We start from the raw sequence: 24,446 nt of genomic DNA, 5'->3' as shown, positions 1-24,446 counted from the left end.
ACATGGGGCCACCACCCTACGCTGGCTCCTGCAGCACCAGGTGGCCTTTCAGCGGGGGGCATGTGTGGGGCTGCCCCCCAGGCTGCTGGTGGGGAGCTGAGGGGGCTGGTGATGCTTTGAGAATGATGTGGCTGCTTGTACAGACTTTTTTTCTTTTTGCTTGCAAGATATTTTTATAATAAAAGTGAAAAGTCCTGTGCTGCTCCCGCACATCAGTGTGTCCCTGTGCTCAGGATGGTCACCTCATCCCCTGCGCTGGGGGGTGTGTGTGGGGTGGGGGGTCAATGTGTTGGGAGAGGGGGCTCATCTGCACAGCCCTGCAGGGCACTGCACGGGGAGTGAGGAAGAGGAGGATGATGGCAGCAGGTTGAGGCTGGGATGGGGACGATGGCGATGGTCCCCTGGGGCTGAGGACAGACCTGCTGCATCTTTGCGTGCCCCTTCCATGGGAGATGAGCTGGAATTGGGGTGCCTAAGCTGGAGTGCTGGCAGCAGCCCCTGCCACGGGTGAGCTGAGTGTGCCAGTGCTCTGCAGTGACCTCTCCCCTGTCCCCCCGGAGCTGGTGGCTCGGCTGTGTCTGTCACACAGTGTCCCGCCGGGGCCGGGAGCTGTGGCGTAAGGCTTCCCAAGGTGACAAAGCACATGGAGGCTACGAAGGACAAGTTCAAAAGGGAATTTGCTGCCCGGGCTGGGCTTTCTCAGCACCGAGCTGCTGCCGGCGGGGACACGGTGTCCTCAAAGTGCCCTGGGCACGGCTGTCCCTTCCCAGCCAGTGGAGCTGCTGTGGTTCCCAGGGGAGCATCCCCTGGGTGCTGCAGGGAGAGCAGGTCCCCAACCAGCACCCCGCTTGCACCCCATCTGTGCTGAGCATCCTTGCTGGGCTGGGGGCGCCCTGTCACCTCCAGGACGTGGCTCCAGGGGCAGCAGCACTGGGGTGCGGGGGCTCCCACACCCCCGTGGTACCTAGGGCAGGTACCACCATGTGCTGTGAGTGGGTTTCACAGCTGGCACCCCAACCTTGGGCACACAAAACCCCCCAGCACCCCTCATGTCCCAGCTGGGGTGCATGGACTCTCATTCTGAGAGCTGGATCCACCCCAGAGCATGGACAAAGCTGACACCCAGTACCTGGCACAGCTTCGGCTTCATTGGCATCTGCCTTTTATTGATTGCAGGGGGGAGAGGGGGCCGGTTGCGGGTCCAATCCTGCCTCGGGGGTTGTTCTCAGGAGGGGGAGCCTGGGGGAACCAGTGGTTGCAGAGACGGGGGGCACAGCGAGCGGGAGGGGAGTCAGGGTGTGCTCAGCTGTTTGCTGGTGACAGTGTCCCAGTGACAGTGCCGCGGTGCCAGCTCTGTCCCGCCGCCTCTCCCGCGGCCATGCCAGCTGTTGAGCTGTCACCCAGCCCGGGGGGCCTCATCCTGCCCCAGCTCATCCCTCCCGGTGCTCAGCAACTGTTGCCCCGTAGCTCAGCTGCAGTGGTTTCCAGTCCCGGCTGCACTTCTGTGGCTGCAGGAGGGTGGAAGATGCGCAACCTCTCTGCAATTTGCCCTGGGGACCCCGGGGGCTGGACCCGCAGCCGGAGGGGTGGCACTGTCCCCTTGATGCACAGGGTCCCTAAGGGGTGGGCAGGTGAACCAGAGAGGGACAGCTGGGGACAGGGACCCGTGGTCTGCTGGGGGGACGAGGCAGGGGTGATACCGGGCTGGGCAGGGGATGGGGCTGGGGGTGACAGAGGTGCCACCTGTCCCACACCCAGCTCTATAGGTCCAAGACCTCCCCTGAGTAGGCGCTGGGCTCCTCGTCTGAGCGCGTGGTCACCTTGAACTGCCGCCGCAGGAAACCCCCGTAGCGCTTCTGATTGTCCCACTTGAGCTTGGGCCGGATCCGGCGCATGAAGCCGCCGTAACGCTTGTGCAGCTCCGCCAGCTCCTGCCCCGCGGCCCCGGCACCCGTGGGCTCCTCGTCCCCATCGCCCACTGGCCCCAGCCCTGGGTAGTCTTGGGGGGCTGCCCGCTCCCCCAGTTTGCGGCCAAAACCCCCAAATTTCTTGCTGAGGCCGCCCTTGCTGTGGGCGTTCTCGCGCAGGAGGGCAAGCAGCTTCCCCTTGGACAGCTTCTTCATGAAGCCCCCGTAGCGCTTGGCTGGCGGCTCCCCAGGACCCTGCTCCGGCTCCAGCTCTGCCTCGTCCTCCTCCGCCTCCCCAGGGGACGCGTCTGTCCCTTCGGCCAGGGCCACCAGCGGGGCCAGGAGCGCCAGCGCCTTCCTGCACATCTCCCACTCGGGGCCGGGTGGCGAGGAGCCCTGGCATTCCCGCAAGCACATCTGCAAGACAGCGGCCATGAGGCACCCATTGGTGTCACCCTCTGCCTTCCCCCACCGCCTGCCCGCAGGGGCGCCCCCTCCCCAGCCCGGGGATCTGCACCCGCTGTGCTGCCAAGCTCAGCGAGGAGCCGAATCTTGGACATTCTCAGCACCCTGGGGTGCCCATGACCACCACCCGTGCACCTCCACTGTCCCCCTGCTGTGACCCCCCGGCATGGGGCTGGCACTCACCAGGGGCTGGACGCTGCTGTCGGTGCCGTGGGTCTGGGCAGCGCAGAGGGAGCACTGGGTGACGCAGTCAGCAGATGCCACTGAGGCCAGGGAGAGACAGAGCAGCAGCTCCAGTGCCCGCCGCGCCATGTCACCCGCAGCCACTGCCTGGGGAGGGGGAGATAGCACAGAGCCTGTCACCTTCCCTGCGCCAGCCCCAGGGACTCTGTCACTGTCCTGCTGGCACCTTTGGCACAGGGCACCTACCAATGCTCCTGGGGATGTGCATCCTGACCTGTGACCACAACTCACCTCCGGGAGCTGCGCCCAGGTCCCAGGATGAGACGGGGACGGGAGTGGCCATGGGATGGGATCTCTTACCCCAGCTGCAGCCGGGTCCTTGGCACAAGCCCTGAGATGCAGCCAGACTGCCAGGGCCACCCAGGTCCCCAGGGCTGGGACCACCATTCCATCATCCTCATCCCCATCCCCACCCATCTCATCCTGATCCATCTCCTCCATCATTCCTTCTGTACCTACAGAAAGAAAAGCCCCTTTTGTTTTCTTTAGCGTTGGGTTTCTGTGCACTATTGCGATGGTTGCGTTTGCCTGGTGCAGAGGGGATGATTCACCAGCTCTTTCCCTTGGCCTTGGGGAAGAGAAGCAGCGCGATTGGAGCCACCAGCAGAAAGGGGACAGGGAGACGCTGTCACCCAGCACAGACTCACCCCAGGCTCTGCACCCCACGCGTTTCCTTCCCTCCCACCTGCCACTTCTGCTGGGCTGCTGCAGCAGGAGGGAGGGGGAAAAATCCGGATTTGGGCTACAAGCCCACCTGCACGTCATGCTCGCCATCCTGCAGCTGGCCAGGAGCTGTGCCGGAGCCTCCCAAGGGCTGAACACACCATGCAAGGGCCGGCAGGGTAGCTGTGCTGGCGGCAGCGCCCACAGCTGCTCTGGAACCCCTGAACCAGGCTGCAGGGGCCAGTAGTGGTCCCAGCTACTGTGCCCCAGTACTGCGGTGCCACCGGGACCATGGTGGCCCTGGGAGCGAGAGCTGAGCCCGAAGGGGAGCAAGCACCTGCCTGCCTCCTTGGTTGTTTTTATCTGGGGTGGAAAGGCATGACCCAGAGGGATCTGTTACACATTAATGACGCATATCAGAGACTATTGTATTCTCCAGCAGTATCTGCTAATGCACCGTAATTGGTACTGATGAAGAAATGTTAATGCCATGGTATTAATTCATGCCAGATTAAAATTTAATTTGAATTATCTGCACCGTTGTGTGTCAAGCCGTCTGCATTCCTGAGCTGTGCTGCACACGGGCTCTGTGCAGCCCCGAGTGCATCGCCCCGGCTCGCCCCAGCAGGGTGGGCACGGAGGGACCTCGGCCAGCCCTCCCTGCTGTGACAGGTGATGGTCCCTTATCACCTCACTGCCACCAAGATGACACTGATGAGCCAGGACTCGCCAGCCACACAGGTAGGTGCCAGCTGCAGCACCGAGGGGAATGAAGCTCCCAAGAACAACCTTTTTCCTTTTTCCACCCTCCCTTTTCCCACCCATTTCTCTTGCCGGCAGCACCGTGTGCTGCTGCAGCCAAAGAATCGGGGGCTTGGTGGCACCCAGGGGAGCCGCAGCTCTCTGGAGCACAGCGCAGACACGGACACCCCAGGACACCCCACTGCAAATGTACCTGGTCCAGGCGGTGTCACCGCTGTCCCCCAGTACTCTGCCTGCTCCTGCTGCGGGACTGGCAAGACTGGGGCACGAAAAGGGGAAAAAAACAAAAGGCTTTGGATAAAAGCGAGAAGCAGCAGCACGCAAAGGGAGGAGGAAGAAAAGCAGAGTGAGAGCCCGATGCCGTGTTACCTGGAGGAGCTTGTGCTCCGGTGCCGTCGCTCCTGCAGAATCACCTTGATGGGACCCTGGCAGTGTGTGACAACACCAGCGCTGGCTGCCACAGCCACCAGCAGCGTGTCCTACCTGTGCCGAGGTCCCATTGTCCCATGCCCTGTTTCCACTCGAGTTTTTGGTGCCCAGGCTTTGCTCGTGCGTGGCAAAGCCCCAAGCCGTTTATAGAGGGGGGAACACGGACGGTGTGTGCCAGGCGGCACAGAGACTGAGCCCTTGTTACAATTAACCTGTGATTATTTCTCATGAGGGAGGTGAGCAGATGTGACCACATCTCTCCCACCCAGGGCTAACCCGGGCAGGTAAGGACCCTGCAGAGATTTTTGGTGGAGAAGAAGAATCACCTTCTGGCCGTTCCTTTCCTTGCCTTTAAAAATCACCTGGAAACATGTTCAGGACAAGGCTTCTCAAAAACCCCAGTGACTTTTAGAACCAAACTGTAGCAAAGCCCAGTACTGTGGCCACTGGCACTGCTCGAGCCAAGTGCAGGGAGACAGAAAACTCCCCCCATCCTTTCCCCCGCTCCCTGTGCCCTCCAAGCCCCCCATGTCCCCACCACAAGGGTGACAGACGTGGCATCAGTGTCAAAATGAACCCCAGCAAAGCTCTGGGTGGTGGCTCACTGGCTATGAAACCACTCGAGGGACGAGAGGAGCCCCTCAAAATAACACAACAAGCCCAACCGTGAGCCGCTCTCGGGATGTTTTTAACCAGTCACTCTTTGGTGAGCAGGAGCGATGCCCCGGCTGTGCCCGCACGATGGCAGCGGGATGGTGACCCCGGCAGCCCTACCTGCCGCTGCTCCCTGTCCCGCTGAGCCCCCGCGTTGCCAAGTCAGGATGGGTATTGGGTGCTGGGTGTCCCTCCACGGGTGTCACGCTGAGCTGGTCATCAGTGGCGGTGGCAAGGCCACGCTGGCTGGTGGCCCTGCAGCGGTGCCCGGGGTGCCTGCCGGACTCGGCACCCCCCGGCTCCGACCCCGCTTTTATGGCCATGGAGCCTCCTCCTGCGGCGGTGGAGCCAATCGGGGTGAGGGAGGCTGCGAATGATCAGCCCCGCAGCATCCTCGCAGCATCCTCGCAGCATCCTCACAGCATCCTCGCCGCGTCCTCAGCCGTCTCTCCCGCCGTGCCAGAGCCCCTGCAACCCCCGGTCAGCCCTTGGGACCGGAGTGCATGTCCCACCACTGCACCACTGCCGGCTGTGTCCCTCGGGGACCCCACTGGGCCAGCCTTGGTCCTCGACCTCGAAATGTGCATCCCAAATACAGGGAGGGGAAGGGGTCTGTTTCCCCACAGCTGCATGCTGCAGGAGTTTGGCTGTTGGGTGTGTGAATCCCTCCTGGGCACCAAATTCAAATCCTGGCCAAGAAGGAGGGAGGAGTGAAGCCCTGACCCCCCCAGCCTGGGGAGCAGGCTGGGGAGATGCACGGATCTTGTGGTGTTGCTGGGAAAGTGAGCCTGTCCGAAACCTCCGGGAAGAGTGAGAGGGTCTTCACACCCTAGGAAAGGATCATGTCCCCCCAGCCCACCCAGCCCAGCTGCAATTGGGCAGCGAAGTGTCCCCAGGGAAACTCCACACCGATAGGGCTCAGACCTGCTTTGCTTCCTCTTGCCCTGTCCCCCTTCCTTCTGGGGACAAACCCAAAGAGATGAGCCAAAGGGGCAGGGGCAGTAGGGTGGGGGGACACAGACACCCTCTATCCCTTCCCCACTCAGCCCTGACTCCTTTTTGTACATTTCTAAGCCAAATTTGGGGCAATACCAGGGCACTCCCCAAGCCCATCCACCACCATCCCCCTGCACCATGACCTGCCATGGGGCAGAGGGGCCGAGACACAGACCTGGAGGCCAGACCAGCCCATCCTGTCCCCCATATCCCCACAGCAGCGCAGCCCGTCCTCTCACCTTGAAGCCGGAGCTATTTTTATCGGAGCTCAAGAGGGATGTTTCCCAGCAACCTGCCTTTCTCCCCGCTCCAACATCAGCTGCCGGACCCGCTGCCCCCCCTCCGCCCTCCTGGTGCTGGTGAGGGACACAGGGGCCACCGGCACGGCCAGGACCTTCCACCGAGCACCAGCAGCCTGCACCAGCTGCCCCTGCTTCCCTGTCCCCAAGGCTGGTGGCCACCTCCACTAGCACCCACGTTTGGGGTGCCACCAGGCTCTGTTCCCCAGGAAGCACGTGAGACCCCCCAGTTTTTGCTTGAAGGTGGATTTTAGCTCATCTGGGCTGAGACTGAGCCAGCACGGAGGGACACAAGGTGAGGACAAGGCAAGGGCAGAGCATCCTGCATCTCCCCAGGGCTGACAGAGGGGACATCCAATGTGGGACCCATCCCAGGAGGTGGCAGTGCTGTAGCAGGGGCGGACAGAGCTCGGGTTCCCATGGGGGCACAGGCAGAGGGCAGCCAGGGCAGCCCCATGCTGGGCTGTGCAGGCCCAGAACAAAGCTGAGAAGAACAAAAAGCAGCTGCAAAGCACCACAGGCACCCTCAGCCAGGGCTGCAGGCATCCCTGCGCAGGTTTAACCCTCGCTGCTGGGACTCATCTTCTTGTGGGCACCACAGACACGGCGGGGAGGAGCATTTCTCACACCAAACCCTTTATTTCTATCAAATAGCACTCCCAGACCCATGAAGTCCATCCCTGAAGCGTGGCCTCCTCGGTTCAACCTGCTGTTAACACAAATTGCTCCATTGGGGAGTCACATCTCCGGGTAGGAGCAACAGCATCACCGCAAAGGCCAGTGCGACTGTGGAGGGGACCAGTGTGGCCCCAGCTGCCTCCAGCTCCTCCCCGAAAGCGGAGCTGCCTGCAGAGCCGCCCGGCCCAGGGTGCAGCCACCTTGCCATGCAGGGTAATTGCACCAGGGGGAGATGAGCCGCTGGAGATGGAGCGAACCCCACGAGTGGAGAAAAAAAAAACATTTGTAATCAGGTTCCTTCCTCAGGGCTGATTCCCTTTGCTCTGAGGGGGAGGTCGAGTTACTCCCATACCTGCAGCAAAGTCACTGTCTAATTTTCTACGTGTCCCACTGATGCACTGAACCAGGACAGAGGGTCCTCTCCAGGGCTGGCTGTGGGCCAGGCAGGCACGAGGGGTTACAGGGTCCCCCTGGGAAAGGAGCTGGGAGCGAGCCCACCCACCAGCAAGTTTAATTAATACTCATCTGTCGCTTCCTAATGGGAAACTGTCTGTGAGTCACACTGACATTTCCCTGGGACAATGGTAATTAAGCACCTGGGTAAGAGAAATGTGCAGTAATAGAAAAGTTAAGTTTTCCTAAGTACATGAGTGAAAAGCAGGTTTGGCGAGGAGGGGGATGAGCTCCCGCGAAAGCAAGTGGGAGTTGATGGCACTTAACATCACCCACGGCAAAAGCAGCCGCGCGGCTCTGCCCCAACACCCCCAGACCTGGTACCTCGAGAGCACCAGCTCCCCATCCCTGCACGGGGTAAATCATCCTCGGGTGGGGGGATGAACTCTGCCCCTCACCTGGGCTGTCCCCAAGCAGCGGGACTGTGACCCAGCACTGCCCGCAGGAGCATCGCATGGGACAGCAGTGGTTCCTCCAGCACCATCAGCTTCATCCTATTCAGTGCCAGGGCTTTTCCAAAAACTCCTAAAACGTTCCCTCTCCCCCACCGGCCCTAAAGCGATGTCACAGGTGGAGGGTAAGTGGCCTTTTAGCAGGCACAGGGCAGCCTGCGGGGGGGGCCATGGGGCGAGGGATGTGCCAGACACATTTTGGGGGTCATAAGAGGCCCTAACAGCTCTGTGGGGAGAACTGCAGGGGGCTAAGCTTGGGGGTCTGCTCCCAGGGGAGCCATGCAGCTTCCGATTGACCACGACAGCACTGGAGCCAACCTCCAGCGGCTGCACCACTGCGATGTGGGGCAGGCACCAGCAGGGCAGGGCAGGCACAGGTCACTGCCACGGGGGATGTGGCAGCCAGCTGAACGGTGATGTGGGACCAGGAGCCAATACAGGCCCTGTGTGCGTCACGCCGCGGCAGCTCGAGGTCACCGTGAGCACACGGTGACCCCCGCTGCGTGGGCAGGCGGCACAAGTGGCCACTTGACGCCGGTACAAGAAGTGGAGCCCACACAAATACAGCGAGTCACGTCGCTGCCATCGTCCCTGCCACCGGCACATGCCGCACCAGGCTGCCGAGCGGCACCGGGAGCATGAGCCTGTGGCACAGCCCCCGCAGCCAGGAGGTGAAGTGGCTTCATTTAAGAGCAAGTTTAGTCTAAAGCACTGGCAGGAGCTGTGGCCTTGGCCATGCCAACACAAGAGCATCACCTGCCCCATACAACAAGCCCTGGGTGCCGGTGGCTTCGGGGGTCTCCATCCCCCCAGGGGGAGCAGGCGTGACACAGCCTGGAGCTGCTGTGAGCTGCGTGATGGTGACGGCACATGTCTCAGAAGTGAGTCAAGCAAGCCGTAGTTTCTTGAGCTCCTCCATAAACCAGCTCTGCAGATGCTCTCCTTGGCCACTGGCAGACATCACCCATGCAGGGGACAGGAATATGGGAGGAGAAGCAACTGGAAAAAAAACCATTATGGGATTTGGTTGCCTATGGGGAGCGGCACGGCAGTGTGTGATGTCCCAACCCTGGAATACACTGGCTGCCACCCCCGGCAGCACCGGAACCAGCAGCCCAGTGCCAGGATTTGAGCCCTTGCGCTGCCCAGGGGGAATGGATGCTCGTGAAGTCCATGGCCAGGGGGTGAAGAGGAGTTTGGGGACAGTGTGTGGGACATGGACCCCTGTGTGGGCAGGTGGCTACCCCGGGGGGTCACACTGAGCCCTGGGGCTCTCCCTGGTCCCTGACACCCCTCAGGGTCCCAGTGGATGGCAGTTACTGTGCCCTGCTTTTGGTGACTCACGCATTTCACATCCCAGGGGCACCGACATGTGCTGGGCCACCCCCTGGGGCCACAAAAACCCCCGCTGCACCAGCACCTGCCCAGCCCTGGGGCAGCGGGATGACGTTCTCTGGGATCTCAGCTACTTTCCCGGAGAGCTCCAGCTGGAAAGCCCGCGGTGAATCCCCGGGAGCGGGGCCGGACTGTCACCGGAGGGCGAATGAGGCACCCGGGAGGAGACCCTAATGCCGCTGGTGATTTGAACCGCCCCGAACCCGTCCTACCGGTGCGGCTGCACAGCCTCGGTGCACCAACACCCCCCGCCCGGCACGGCTACCGCCGGTGCACCGGGGCCCTTCTCCCGCTGCATGGCCGCCGGAACATCACCCCTCCCGATGCACCGAGAAGGGCTGCGCGGCCCCGCGGTGCACCGAACCCCCTCCCCAGTGCACCGAACCGTCCCGGGGGGGCGGGTCACTCCCGCCGTTACATAAGGGGTTTACGTCAGGGCGCGCGGCCCCGTTCTTATCCCGCCGTCCCGCCCGCTCGTTCGTTCACACGCCGCCGCCGCGCAGCGCCCGCCCCGGAGCCGCCGCGGCCCAGGTGAGCCCCGCGGGCCCCCACTGCATCGCTTCCCCTGTGCCGTGCCCGCCGGGGAGGGGACCCTGAGCCAGGCCGGGGCTGCCGCCGGGTGCCGCCGCCCCGATGACCGGCCTGTTTACACCGGGGCGGCGCGTACCACGGCGGCGGGGGGAGCGGAGGAACCGGCCGGCGCGCTGAGCCCCCGCCACGCTGAGGCACTTTAGCGGTGCCCCGGCTACCTGGCACGGGGTGGGGGGGCACCCGGGCCGCCGCCACTGAGGCCCATCCCACCACCGGGGGAAGGCCGGATCCCGGCGCGGCTCTCGTTTAATCCCCCCCGCGGCCGGCGTGGTTCGTCCCGCGCCGCCGCGATTGGCCGAGCGCTTAAAGGGGCCGGCAGGGCGCGCTTTTCCGCCCTCCGACGCGGCGGCGCGTGCCCCTTTGCCCGCGCGGCGCTCCCCGGCGCGCGCGGCCGGGGAAGGTGGGGGGGGGCGGCGGCGGCGGCAACGGCGGGCGCGCGGCCCCCCCCGCGGCGACGCCATGGAGGCGGCGGACGGCGGCCGCCGCGGGACACAAAGGGCGACGCGGCGACGGCGGCGGGCGGCGCGGCGGGGCCCGATGGCGGCGACGGTGGCGGGGCCCGGTCCGGGTGGCAGCGGCGGCGGCGTCCCGCGGTACAGCCTGCTGGCCGAGATCGGCCGCGGGGCCTACGGCGTGGTGTACGAGGCGGTGTCGGGCCGCAGCGGCGCCCGGTTGGCGGTGAAACGGATCCGTTGTGACGCCCCGGAGAATGTGGAGCTGGCGCTGGCCGAGTTCTGGGCCCTGACCAGCCTCCGGCGGCAGCACCCCAACGTGGTGCGCTTCGAGGAGTGCGTCCTGCAGCGGCACGGCCTGGGCCAGCGCATGAGCCACGGCAACAAGCGCAGCCAGCTCTACCTGCGCCTCGTCGAGACCTCCCTCAAAGGTACCGGCCCCGGCCCTGCCCGGGAGCCCCCGGAGCCCTCCTGTGCACCCCTGTGTCATCCTCCCTGGGTGCCCCCCACCCCAGTGTCACCCACCCCCTAGGCTGTCACCTCCCTGTTGTCATCAGCGTCCCCACACCAGGGAACTTGTGGGATACCCCGTGCTAGTGTCATCCCCTTCCCCCTTTGCAGCCCCTCTGCCCCCCAGCATTGCCCCGTTGCTCAAATCCCCCCTCCGCATCACCTGCCCTCAGAGGACCTCCCAAAAGCTCCTCCTCCACCCTTCCCTCCACCTTAACTCACCCCTTTGACAGTATAGCCACCCCCCAGCTCCCGCCACTGCGCCCCTGGTTGTCCCGGTCTCCTCTGTCACTCTCGGGGTCCCTCTGCACTGCAGCAGCGCCTGTCCCAGGGGTGCTGCCACCACCCACCTTGGTCCTGTCCCTGCAGGGCCCCCCAGGGTCCCTCTGCTGCCCCCAGCACTCCCTGGGACCTCTGCCCAGGGTCACCTGCCCTGGGCCCTGCCCCGTGCTGTCCCCTTGGGCTCTGCTTGGGTGTCCCCTCCGCTCGCTCCCTGTCCCCTGTGTGCTGTTCCCAGGGACATCCTTCCATGAGCCCCCACCCTGTGTGTTGCAGCTCGATATCCTACCCATGGGGTCCCTCTGTGCCCTGCACCTCTGCAGCACCCCAGCCCTGTGTTCCTTGTCCTGAGGGACCCCATTGTCACATCCAGGCTCAGACCCCTGTGTGCTGCCCTTCCCTGCATCCCCTTCCAGTGTTAACCCCTCTGTTACACCCTGTCCTGGGGCTCCCTGTGCCACCCTGACCTGCCCCTCAGTCCGTGTGCGTCCCCTGGGGACCTTCACCTGTCTCTGCCCAGTCACACTGAGGGGACATCTCCCCCTCTCTGCCCCAGTCCTGTCTTCTCTGAGCCCCCCAAGGCTGCAGCTGGTTACAGAGTCCTTCCCGTTTCCTTGAGCTCTTGCAGCTTTGGGACTGTTCTCTGTCCTCTCCTGTCTCGTTCCCCTCCCAAGTGGGGGCAGCCCTGGAAGCTGCCACCCCATTTTCCCCTGGGGTCCCTCAGCAGCATCACGGGGCTGTCAGGGGTCACCTTCTCCTGCCAGAGCTGATAACTGTGATAGTGACATCTCCGAAATGCTCGCTCCCTCCCTCTGCTCCCTTGGCCGCTTGTCAGATCCAGCTCTGCCATGTGAAGATGTGGAAAAATACCGGAGCTCTGTGTCCTCGATGCCCCCGTGCCCCCCAGCCTGTCACAACCAGAGCCAGCTCACCCCAGCCCCTCCTTCCCCAAACTTGTGTGTCAGGGCTCCCGTACACTCTGGGGAGCTCAGCAGCCTCCAAACCCTGTGCCAGGCACAGACTTTGTGCAGAGCTGCTAAGACCCATCCTTGGGGCGAACCTCTGGCTCTCATACAGTTCCTGCCCTGCCTGCCACCTCCATGCTCTGGGGGTACATGTCCAGACTTGCCCCCTCTGCCCTGTGCGGCCTCGATCCCTTCGCACTCCAGCACAACCACCCCGAAGGGCACTGTCCTATTTTCTATATGGCCTGAGTGCTTCCTTTACGTGCCCTCGCTGATGCGGCTCCGTGGTACAGGAGCCGGCTCTTCCCTTTGCTGGGTCCAGCTGGAGCAAGTCAAGCTCCTCCTGGCAGGTTTGGGGGTTTCCTGCCCCCCTCTTTGCCACATGCACCCTGAGAGGAGCTGGTGTGGCTTGGGGACAGCTTGGGTAGGTATAGGTGTTCCTCACTTCTAGGGAGGGAGAGAACCCCGCAACGTTCCTGCTGTGGGGAGGGCTGTGCAGCCCAAGACAGCAGAGCAGCAGTTTCGCTTCCCAAAATACAGCGTGTTCCTTCTCCCCTCTGCACTATGCTGTCTGCTGGCCCCAGGCTCAGCAGGGGCTGCACTCACTGTCTCCCCAGGCTTTGGGTCCAATACGGCACCGATAAATCTTTTCCGAACAAAAGCCTGGGTGAGATGAGCCTCCCTGGCCCGCTTGCTCTCCATCGCTGCCCGCTGCGTGCGCGGAGCTGCTGCACCGCGGTGGCCGGCACGTCGCCACGCTGCCGTGCCATTCTGCACGACCGCAGCCGGGCTATTTACGGGCCGGCACAGATGCTGTGCCAGCGCGCGGTGGGGGGATTAATCGGGGACTTTCTGTATCAGGAGCACAACTGTCGGGATAGCAGGCGATGTCAGGTCTCAGCTACAGTGCGAAGCTTGAGCCTTCATCATTTTAATGAGATTTGGCATATTATAATAAATCTAAAGGCAGAGTGCAAAAGAGAAGCTGGGAGCCCAGCACTGAGCCCTGACACATGCACATCTTTGAGGCTTGTGCATGGCCTCTTGTTCCTGGCCCATAGCAGGGACAGAACTGCCTTGGTAAGTGAACAGGTATAAGGTGTTGCTTCCCAGAGTGTCACTCATGAGGCCACCAACTTGCCACCAGCCTCACTTGTGGGCCACGCTGGCATTACCCACGCGTTACTGTCAGTCCCAGTGCCTCGGCTGCGTGTGCCGACTCTTGTCTTCACTTTGTACAGAGCAAGTCAGAGGTTATAGCAGCAGTGGGATGCTGCTTCTGCTGCCATTAGATTTATTTATTTTTTTCTTTTTCCCCCGTGGTGCTAAGCAAATTAACAAGCTGTTAACGAGCTCCCAGGACAGGCTGTGGCAGGGCTGCTGTGGGGATGGAGGGGTTAGTGTGAGCGTCCTATGCCAGGGCAGGGCTGCTCTGTGATGGAGAGCAAGTCTGGCCCGTCGTCTGCATCTCTTCAGCTCTAGGCTGCTCAACTTCAGTTTGCAAACATCTCATCTTTAGGAAGCAGCTTTGCCAGCTCCTTATGTTTAAAGCTGTTTGTTTTGAAGGCAGGAAGATGATTTAACAACTAAACCACTTTTCAGATTATAGGAAGAAAATGAGGAAATATTACTCTTGGCTTAAGCCTCTCCCGGCAGCTCCACCCGGAGCGAAGCACACGGTGCTGCCGGGTCAGCGCTGTTCTCCCTGTGCCTGCCGAGCCCCAGGGGCCGAGTTTTATACCAGAGCCCTCCTTATGCTAAAAATGAGACCTTGGCTTGTTGGAGCAGGCAGGTCCCTGCTGCTGGTGAGCCAGTGTTTGAGCCAGGTCCCTGTGGGAAGGGGCTCTTGGCTTGTCCCTGCTGTCACCATCCCACCTGGTGTTCCTGGCCATGTGTGACATGCTCGGGGCTGTGATGTGCTCCATGTCGTGGTTCCTGGCTGAGAAGAGCCAAACCCTCTTGCTCTTCATGTTTGGGCTACAGGGATGCTGAGGGGACAGGGAATCAAAGCCCTGTTCCCTGATGTGACATTCCTGGGGTTCAGCAAACCCAGGGCGGTGGCAGCTGGGGGTCCTGGCTGTGCTGAGGTCTCTGCTCCAGAGACGAGCAGCCTGTGCTGGTGTTTCCATGCTGTCATGCCAGTCTCACCAAAGGGTGAGAAGCTGCTTTTCCTGGTGGGTGTTTTGGTCTCCAGAGCCAAGGTGTCCCGTGCTGCTCCCTGCTGGCCCTTGGGATTGTGTGCTGAGCCCCCTCCAGCACCTTGGGGTCTCACTCAGCCCCTCAGTGTGCACCCAGTGCCCTATGTCCTTCCCATCCCCCAGCCCTGACCTTGCTCTTCTGCCCAGGGCAGGGAGGTGCAGCCAAATCCTTCTGTTGTCCAGATTTCCATTTCCATAGCAGTAGCCATGGCTACAGACTGTTTGTCCAAATAACCGATATTCCCACTCACACCCATCTCTGACCATTGTGGGCGCTGTGCAGCCCAGGCCTTGGTGTCCTGGGTCGTCCTTGGCTTTACTTGCTGCTGGAAGTTTGCTTTCCCATGTGCTCTCCAGGGCTTTGCTAAAACAAAACCCAACTTTGTCAAATGGGTGGAGTTATTTAGCTGCTTTCTAAACACTCAAGTTCATCTGTGTGACTTGCTAACTATGGCAGAGGTGAGTGATGTCCTTCAACTTCTCCCTTATAGTGCTTAAGGAAAAAAACCATCTAATTCCTAGAGCAAAGTGATGCCCTGGTTGTGCGTGGAGGTTCTGCCCATCACCTGGATGCTCTGTGCAAGTGATGTGAGGTCTGGCAATGGGATTTGCACCCTGGCGTTGGCTGATTCTGTTGGCTGATGTCGTGCTGTTGCACATAAACTGGACACAAGAGAGTGCTTTGTCTTGGCAGGGGGCTGTGGCGTGAATCTGAGGTGCAGTGAAACGGACCTGAGATGTTCTGAGCTAGAAGAGCTCAATGAGACCTCTGGTTAAGGGAGAAACTTTGGGTAATAATACTGAGTAGCAGCACTAATGAGCAAAGCAATAGTTATGTTTGTAAGCATGGCTGAGGTTGCTTTTAATCATTGTTTGCTACTCGGGCCTCTGGTTTCCTCTCCTTAAAGACTTGTTGGCACTCAATGAAGCTGTACGAAGTGGCAGAGCTCCCCTAGCACAAACAAAATGCTTAAATGCACAAATTTGAGTCTGAGGAGAACTGCAAGGCTTTTGTGTGACTGCTCTTAGCCAGGCTGTGCTGGCCCAGCCTTGCAGGGTGTGATTTACTCCCCACTTGCGGTTGTACCAGTAAAGCGTAAGGTATAATAGAAGGCAGTCTTTGCCTTCTGCGGCAGAGCTCAGGTGGAAGAGCTGCTGTTCATACAGAACTGATTTATTTTTTCCTGCAGACTTGCTGCTAATTGTGCTTTTAGTGGCTGCTGCTTTGGCTTTCAGAGCCCAGGGAGAATTGCCTAACGGTAGCACAGGAAAATAACCCTCCACTTCCAGGTTCCCTGCAAGCAGCCAGGGAGACACAAGCCCAGTCTCACTGGCACATCTGCACTTTGGGAACAGGTCCCTGAGCTGGCTGCCAGCCCTGGGCTCAGAGAAATGTGGGCTTGGTGTGTGGCAACCAACGGGATCCTAAAGCTCTTGGAGCCACAACAGCATCAGCATCACTGCTGGTGCCTCACCATGCGATAGGTCCCAGTCACATTCCCAAGGCCTTTCCCATCTGCCTAAACCAGACCCGTTCCTTGCCTGCCCTCAGGAAGCGTGTACATTTTATAATATGTCTGAAAAACCCTCTTTTGCTTGTGTCTCTTTTGGTTAGGTGAGAGAATCCTGGGCTACGCGGAGGAGCCATGTTACCTCTGGTTCGTCATGGAGTTCTGCGAAGGGGGAGACCTCAACCAGTACGTGCTGTCCCGGAGACCCGACCCTGCCACCAACACGAGCTTCATGCTGCAGCTGACCAGCGCCATCGCCTTCCTGCACAAGAACCACATCGTGCACCGCGACCTGAAACCGGACAATATCCTCATTACTGAGAAGTCGGGCACCCCTGTTCTCAAGGTGGCCGACTTCGGGCTCAGTAAGGTCTGCGCTGGCCTGACTGCTCGGGGCAAGGAGGGCGGGCACGAGAACAGAAATGTGAATGTGAACAAGTACTGGCTGTCTTCAGCGTGTGGCTCCGATTTCTACATGGCACCCGAGGTCTGGGAGGGACACTACACCGCCAAGGCTGACATCTTCGCCCTGGGCATCATCATCTGGGCCATGATCGAGAGGATCACGTTCATCGACGCCGAGACCAAGAAGGAGCTGCTGGGGACCTACATCAAGCAGGGGACCGAGATTGTGCCCGTTGGGGAAGCGCTGCTAGAAAACCCAAAGATGGAGCTGCACATCCCTCAGAAACGCAGGACTTCCATGTCTGAGGGAGTCAAGCAGCTTCTGAAAGACATGTTGGCTGCTAACCCGCAGGATCGACCCGATGCCTTTGAGCTTGAAACCAGAATGGACCAGGTTACATGTGCTGCTTAAATTCAGGGCAGGGCACTACTGTGCTTTGCAGCTGGGTAAGTGATCCGCAGTTTTTGTATTATTCTGTCTGCTGTACCAGGCTGATAATGCACTTTGTAGTGACACAAAGGAGTCTTTTATGTTTCCAGAGCCATTTCTATAGTGACTCATCAGAGCACTGCTTCTGAGGTTTTTTTTTCCCCCACCTATTCCACTGCAAAAATAAAATAGAGGCGGGAAACAGAATTAACAGCTGCATGTCCCGCTGCTGCCCAGAAGTCCAGTGGAGCCGAGACAGGCTGGTGCAGGGCAGAGAGACCCATGAGCACCTTTGGACATCAGCTTTGGGGATCCTAAATCATAGAACTAGAGAGAGCCAGCCTCCAGCAGCAGGGTGGTGGGGAAGGTGGGGGCATTTGGGCAGGTTTTGCTAAAAAAAGACCCTCCTCGCTGTCCACCTGAGCGTTCCTGAGCTTATGTAAAATTACATGCTGCCCATCCCAGGTGAGTTTTGTGCTGGGCGCAGAGAAAAGGAAGTAGAGAAATGGAAAGGCCCATTGGGTCGGTCTAATTCTGTCACTGCTGTTTTGTCCAAACTGGTTCACAAACCATCCCCACCCCTGGCACAAAATATTTAACACCCGTAAGGTTTCCAGCGCAAGTAATTGATGCGACGGCTTCTGCCTGGGGCTGGGGCTCGGTACTGGTCCCAGTGCAAGTGTGGGATGGGGATTAGGCTGGGAGGGTGAATGTACAGAAATGTGAGCCCTTCAGCTGGGTATAACAAGGTCCCCCGAAGCAGGACACCCCACCTTTCAGCAGGACACCCCACCTCGCGCCCCAGGGCCGGGCGCGGGGCAGCTCGGGTGCTGCGTGGCGGAGGGTCGGGTCGGGGTTTGCTGTTGCCATCTGCCATCGCTCTGTGCTGACACGCTGCTGCTGCTGAGTTACACAACCAGCCCGTGCCCTCCGGGGAAAATTCATCCTGCGCATATCTGCAGAATTGTACATGCAGGGATAACAAACAGCGAGGGGACAGTCCTGCCCTGTGGCTGTTTGTTTAAAACCCAGCTGCCTCCTGCAAACCCCTCCAAATGCAGCCAGAGCAGCCGTGAGTCTGCACCGATCGCTCTGTCCCTGACACAGCTGAGCAGGGATGGACACACTTACACAACATGACCCGACGTGCGTAGCATGGCCACTCGGCCGTTTGGTCACCGCAAACCCTGAGTGTTGTGCTGCGGGGAACGTTCCTCTGGCGTGTCTGTGGGGTGGCCATTGGTGTGCTTTCCTGTAGGGTTTTTCTAGTGCGTTGTGTATTTATTGCATTCAAATCAGGCTACCTCTGGCTGTTATTAAATGCAAATCTAAAATTGGAAGCGGGTTTGAGAAGCTTAAAGTAGGATTTAGAGCAAGACCTGAATTCTGCTCTCAGGTAATTTAAGTTGACTGAGAAACTCGGGTAATCTCTTCCAGCTGAATTGTGGCATGGGTGTGTGGTTTGTAGGGCTGCTGGGTCATGCTGTGGGTTCCCCAGGACAGCTCCAGACCCTGCTCAGCCTTGCTTTGTGTCGTAACCTGGAAAACTGTAACCCTCCCTGATCCGAAAATCAGATTTTTGCTTACTCTTCACTCTGCCATAGACATCTGCTGATTTTTTTCGTGTCACAGCAGCTTTGCCTTCAGTTCTGCTATGGCTGCTGCACACACGTGCAGCCTTCTCGCCTGGTTTACTCCAGCACTCCTCCTCTGGCGCTGGTTTTGATCATTCTCGTTTCAGCTGAAAGTAGCTGAAACTGGATGGGATCAGCTGAGCAAGTCAAGGAAAGGGATGGTGGTTTCATTTCTGAAATCGTGTTAATTTTGGCTGCAGGCTGGTTTCAAAGTGGTTTGTGAATCTTGTTGCGGTCGAAACGAGCTGTGGGACAGCAAGAGCAAGGGCGGTTCCTCTCCTTGGCCGCAGCAGCAGGGGCAGCATTGCAGGGTCACCCCGCAGGGTGGTGATATCTTTGTGGGCAGCTGTGGTTCTGCCTGGAGGGCCCTGAGGATGTGCTGGGTCACATCACCTCTGGCCACATGTGTTTGTGGTTTTGTTTGCTCACTGTCACCCCGCTGTCCCTCCTCGGGGTGGGCTGCTGCGCTTGGATTTCAGGGAGCGCCCAAGAAGCGCGTCACAAACAGATGTGCAGAGCACAGGGAAGAATTTAGGAGATATCAGAGGCTCTCAGCTCCGTCCCCTGTACCCTGTGCTCCCACGCAGGGGCAGTTGATGGGATGAACACGAGAAGGTGCTGGGTTATCTCCCTCCCTCTGCCACCACACAGAGCACATCGCCACCCCCATCTGCCGTGACCCACGCGTGAGTGTCATCTTCCCCAGCTGCGGACTCCGTGGGCTGCTGGTTCACATCCTGCTGATGCTGAGTGAGCATTCGAGCTGGTTAAAACTAAAAGTGGCATCAGTGGAGGGATTAAAAGCTCTCGAACAAGCCCCTGAAACAACGTGCGTCAGTGGGGTGAGCTCTGCGGTCTCAGAGCTGCGAGCTCGGGGCTGCTCAAGCAACGCTCTTCCCTGCAAATGTTCCTACTCCAGGGAAGCGCACACGGGATCACTGCCCTACTTGCTAATGAAGCTGCGCCACAGGAGAAATCTTCCAGAAAATTCCTTGCGCGATTGCCCCTGACCTGATGCTCGGGTGCCTCTCACAAGCCTTTTCTCAAACAGGCTTTTTCTGATGGGTTTCCCTCCCCTGCAGAGCAGCGTGCCCGTGGCCCTGGCTGCTGCCCCCAGCCACAGAGGCAGCTTCTTCCTTCAGAAATGTGTTCTTTGGGCAGGGATTTCTTTGATGAGATTTTCTCAAGCTGAGGGATTTGAGTAATGTGCTGGGCAGGGCAGTTTTCCTTCATCAGGTCTCTCCCACTGCTCCGTTGCTGTCACTTGGTGTCTCATGTGTTCCCAGTGGGACAGGACCTGTCCCTGCTGAGGCGGGGAGCTGAATCCAGCCCCCATATTTTTCTCTGCAAACCCGTCCTGCCCTGCTTTCATCTGTGCTGAAATGGGTCTTAGGTGGCTCTGCAAGAAGCAGGTGAGCAGCCTGAGCTGCTGCGGACGCGCAGGACGAGTGGTGCGAGTGTCCCCAGTGTCCCGGCTTGTGCCACCTCTCTGGGGAAGGACTGGCAGCTGGCACTCGCCAGCACAGCATGTGGAGCCCCAAGGCCGGGCTCTGCTGTGGTAATGCTCGTCCTTGGTCCAGCCGGGCTGTCGCTGTGGGGGTCCCGCGGGACAGAGCTGTGTCACCAGCCCCGGGCTGGCTGCGTGCCAGCCTTGGCAATGCGGGGCTGTGTGAATCGCTCCTGGGAAATAAACGGCTGTAAACCTGGTCCAGGCCCACGTGCCTGGGTCAAGATAAAACACTGTGAAGTAGGGATGTGGCAATGCCCATCTTGGGGTAACTGGGAGCACTGGGAAGGCTGCGGGAGTTGGGCTTCCTCTCCTCCAGCCCTTGTATCCAGCAGCCAAGTGAACCAGCACTGACCCTGTTATCTTTGTTTGGAGTCCTGGTCTGGGGCCCCATTGGCTCATCCTGAGTTCTCCCAACCCCTCAAATGCTGCTTTAGTCGAGGTTTGGGAACACAGGGCAGAGTTGCGCTGAGCACTGAACCAGCGATCCCGCTCACTTTGCCCGCAGTTGGGCTCAGGTAGCAGCAGGAAGGCTGGCAGGACATTGTCACAGTGTAGTAACTGGGACAAAACCACGGACACACCTGACCTCTGTTTCTCCTTTCTTGTTTTTCTTGCAGGTTTATTTACCAGGGACCCACAATCTCCATTATTTACGTGCAACAAGAGAGGTTGAAGACGAGGGAAGACGATACAGAAGATCCCTGATCCGCAGGATCTCTGACAATGTGAAATCTTTGGGTGTTACTTTGTTTTGTTGGGAAGAGGTGTTCTGGGGAGCAGGGGGGCTGCAGGGGCCTGTAGAAGAGCGCAGGCTGGCAGCTCTTGTGCTCATGAGACTATTTTAAACAAGATCCAGAGAGCAAAGCTGCCCCTGCCCAGCCATCCCTGTGTCTTCTGTGTGGCTGTTTGACGCGGTAGGTGTATCTAGAGAAGATTTGGTTCCGTCAGGAGGTGGGAATCGCAGCCAGCAGCGAGGTTTGCTGCCAGGCGCTAGTGCTGAGTCTGGCTGGGCACAGCTTTGGGTTTAAAGCTCTTGTTTTGGCTTGGGGAAACAGGAGTGGAGCTGTTGCTGGTTTTGCAGTGGGAGGGCTTTGCTCTAGAAAAAGTGAGTGTCTCGGACCACGTGTTGCAAGCAGATGAGTGATGTCACAACCAGGCAGCTTCTGAACAGGCAAATGCTGCCCAGGCCGTGAGCAGTTGGCGTTAATAAGGACAGAGTAGCAGAAACAGGCTGGAAAGGCATTTGGTGAGGCAGGTCTGCTGCTGCGGCGGGTGAACCTTCCTCCTCCCCAGCTGGATTTCACCAGTGACATTTGTTATGGTCTTTCTATACTGAGAACAACAGGGAGCCTGTAGGTGCGTTTTCAGGTGAATCATCTGCATCCAAGAGAAACAGAAAGCAGTTCACTGCGCTGACGTGTTTAATGTTCAGTCCTTAGGAAAAACACTTGGGAGAGGAGGAGGTTTGGCCTAAACGGCTCACGGGCTGGGTTTTGGCCTTGGCGAAACACTTTTCCCTGCTAGGTAACTATCACTGGGAAGCAGAAGGCAATGCTGCTGTTTGGGTTTGGTGACAGCACAGTGCAGCTCAGGTAAGGAGATTGGAACCTCACGCTGAGCAGCTAATACTCTATTTTCTTGCCTATATTTAAAGCAACACTAATATTCCGGGGATGACCCCACGTTGATGGTCTTTAGGCTTTGCTCTCTGTAAATGTGATGTACAGCACCACCTCTCCTCCACGCTGCCAGTTCTGAACCACCTAAAACATTCCTCATCACACTAAACCCCCCACAGTGTTTTGGGAAGCAGCGTCGCTCCCCAACTGCCCTCACAGAAGGAGGGTCCCCCTGAACCCTTGTTCATGACTGTGGGGATGTCCCCACGTCTGTGTGTGGCTGCAGTTTTCCTTGTGTCAGCCCTGGAAGGTTCCTGAACTGGCAGCACCTCCTTGTATCTCTTCCATGGACTTTGAGCTCATAGGAATAACTGCAAGTGCCGTAAACTCAGGTGGGCTAAGGGAGAGCTAAGGCAGGGAAAGGAGGGAGGGTTTCTTTTTCCTTTTCCATCTATTCCAGGACACAAAGCTGAGGCTGTCGCTGCAGGAAGGCCGTGTCCCTCTTAGGAGGATGGTGCCAGGAGGCTCCAGACCAGGAGTCTGTGACTTGTGAAGGTTTGGACAGCACAAATTTGGTGCCAAGCCTCAGTTTCCATGCTTCTCTTCGTTTCTGGGGATGCTGCTGTGGCCACAGCCGCACCACAACTGTACAGACTCCCTCCTGCTGGCTGCTGGGGTCTGGGCAGTTTTGGGGTTGGTTAGCGGGTGCCCTGGCTGTGGAGTGTTCTTGGAGGCTTTGATCGGCACTTGGGCTGCTCTCGTTTGTCTCTAATTAGCGGGAGATCCCTGCGGCAGCTGTGCTGAGGAGCTGCGGGCGGTTTTCTCCACCTGACAGAGCCTTTGCTCCTGTTAGAGCTGTCAGAACCCAACCCTGAACCGCCTGAACGTGTGCGGTACGAGGGATTTACCCTCCCAGCCCTGCTAATGTGGCTTTTCCCACTGGAAGGGCCCCCCACTGGCGCTATACCCCAGGAGAAGGGAGCTTCTTAGATTTCCATGTGTGGAGAAAAGCCTAGAAGGCAGGATGTGGGGACGGAAGGTAGGACCGTTGCCCCCAGCTGGCTCCTGACCCCGCTCCCCAGGGACAGGAGCCAGCCTGGTCACCCCCTTGCTCCATCGCTGGCTCAGACCACCCTCAAACCACACATCTCCAGCTCAGCTTTTGCATTGCAGATGTGTTTTTGAAGCAGCTTGGCATTAGTGAGTTAGACCGTAGTGCCTTACTTAGGATTTAGCAAATACTTCCAAGGACGAGATGTGGGGCTGCCAGCCTGTGGCCAGCATGGATGTTCCCCTCAGTAGTTTGTCCTTTTCAGAGCATTTCTCCCTGATCATTTTGCTGCTGTTTGTGCTCGACTCCCTGGACTATACGGGAACCTGCCTTGTGTTTACAGCCCCTCACGTCTCTCCTCCCCGTTACTTTGGCCCAGACCAGTTCTCCCTCTCAAACAAGGTGGGAACAGCTCAAATGTGCCCATGCTGCAGGGTGGGAGATGTTTGGGTTTCTCTTCCCAGCTGGGTCTGTCGGGTGTCCCCCCTCCAGCTCCTGCAGGCTGAACTGCTGCTGTTGGTGTTTGTGGCTTTGGGATGTGCTGCTGGGAAAACTCAAGCTTAGGAAAGCAACACAGAGCCTGCTGCCAGTGCCCGGCCTAAAGCCAGGCTGGCTCTGTGTCTTCTGGCCACAGCAAAGCTGAGCATCCAGGGGCTGGGGGGTCCTGGTCAGTGTGAGGGGAGCCGAGCACCCCCTCCGAAAACCCTGCTGCTCCCCAGGGCCCCCTGCCAGGGGAGTGATTGTATGAAACTGTTTACTTCTGCCTATGCTGTTTACAAGCGGGATGTGGGGTGGGTGGGGGAACAAGCCAAGCCTCAGGAGGGTTGGGAACTGTGTTATGTGTACCAGGCTGCAGCAGGGCCTGCTCCACCGGCTCCGGGGAGGAGAGAGCAGCGGTGGCTCCAGCCCAGAGGGGTTCGATGAGCTCCCCCATGTCCCCTTGCTGCTATGTGTGAGGTTCAGCGGTGCTAGTGACAGACCCGAGTTACCCCTGTGGTCTTCCTCTATTCCTCAGGACCCAGCTCCTTCACATATCAGAGGCTCCCGGAGCTTTCTGGAGCAATAAGACTTAAAACAAGCATTACCATGGTCTTGGAAATCCTCTGTTGCGTGCGTTGTCTGTCTCTTCCGTATGCAGTACCAAGTCTGGGTTTAAGCCTGCCGAACGTTGTGGGGCAGCTGCTTCAGGGCACAAGCTGGGATGTGTTTCCCTGTGCTTTCTGCAGGTCAGGAATCACGCTGCTGCTTTCCTCCTCCCTTCCCCGGCCTGCGCTGCGCCAGCCTCACCCCGCACTGCCCGGGGGTCCCGGTCCCCTTTGGCACCGTGGCTGTGCCGTGGGAGCCGGCTGGGCGCCGCACCAGGCTCCTGCAGCCCCCAGCTCCCGGGGCAGCGGAGCCCCCGGCTCCCTCGGCCAGTGATGCTCGTGCTGCTGGAACTGTCGCCAGCATTGGGGACAGAGGTGCTGGCAGCTCCTCTGCCGCTCAGCTGGGCACCGGCCGCATCCTGCACCCAAAAGCATTTCTGACATCAGAGCAGGGTGTCAGGGCGGTGGGCACATCTGGAAGGTGCAGGGAGCTGCTCTCACCAGCTGTGCTGGGACAAATCCCATTTCTCTGCCCAAGTGAAGCCCAGACTAGTGGAAGAGGTCGCAGGGGCCCAAGGGAGTGTTTGGTGTCCCCATCTCGGGCCTTCAGCAAACACCAGCAGCTTTCAGAGCTGCTTCCCTGCAGCACCAGGGGGTGCAGGGACCCTGATGGTGCTGGGTGAGCCCTGGGACGGGAACCCCCAGCTCAGCACCCCTCTGGGCTCCCTGCAGCCCCTGCAAACCAGAGCTCAGGCTTAAACCCAGACTCCAAACTGAGATAATTACATTAGTAAATGAACCTGTATTGGG

The 24,446-nt window shown here is 59.3% G+C and overlaps 2 protein-coding genes across 2 annotated transcripts; one reads left to right on the top strand and one right to left on the bottom strand.

The window, feature by feature from the left end:
- Positions 1 to 1,760: 1,760 nt before the first annotated feature.
- On the bottom strand, positions 1,761 to 2,684 carry PDYN (prodynorphin; the record flags this gene model as incomplete). The annotated part of the gene is made up of 2 exons (XM_080354760.1): positions 1,761 to 2,324; positions 2,556 to 2,684. The coding sequence occupies 2 exons, from the start codon at positions 2,682 to 2,684 to the stop codon at positions 1,761 to 1,763; spliced, it is 693 nt and encodes a 230-aa protein (XP_080210886.1).
- Positions 2,685 to 10,424: 7,740 nt separating this feature from the next.
- Positions 10,425 to 22,448, top strand: STK35 (serine/threonine kinase 35). The gene is made up of 3 exons (XM_080354734.1): positions 10,425 to 10,870; positions 16,007 to 16,754; positions 20,499 to 22,448. Exons 1-2 carry the CDS (start codon positions 10,447 to 10,449, stop codon positions 16,717 to 16,719), a joined length of 1,137 nt encoding a protein of 378 aa, XP_080210860.1. The 5' UTR covers positions 10,425 to 10,446; the 3' UTR covers positions 16,720 to 16,754; positions 20,499 to 22,448.
- The last annotated feature ends 1,998 nt before the right edge of the window (positions 22,449 to 24,446 follow it).

This window comes from Nesoenas mayeri, assembly GCF_963082525.1.
Source record: "Nesoenas mayeri genome assembly, chromosome: 16".
NCBI classification, from domain to species: Eukaryota; Metazoa; Chordata; class Aves; order Columbiformes; family Columbidae; genus Nesoenas; species Nesoenas mayeri.
The sequence above is the reverse complement of the archived record's forward strand: the minus strand, read 5'-3'. Positions and strand labels throughout refer to the sequence as shown.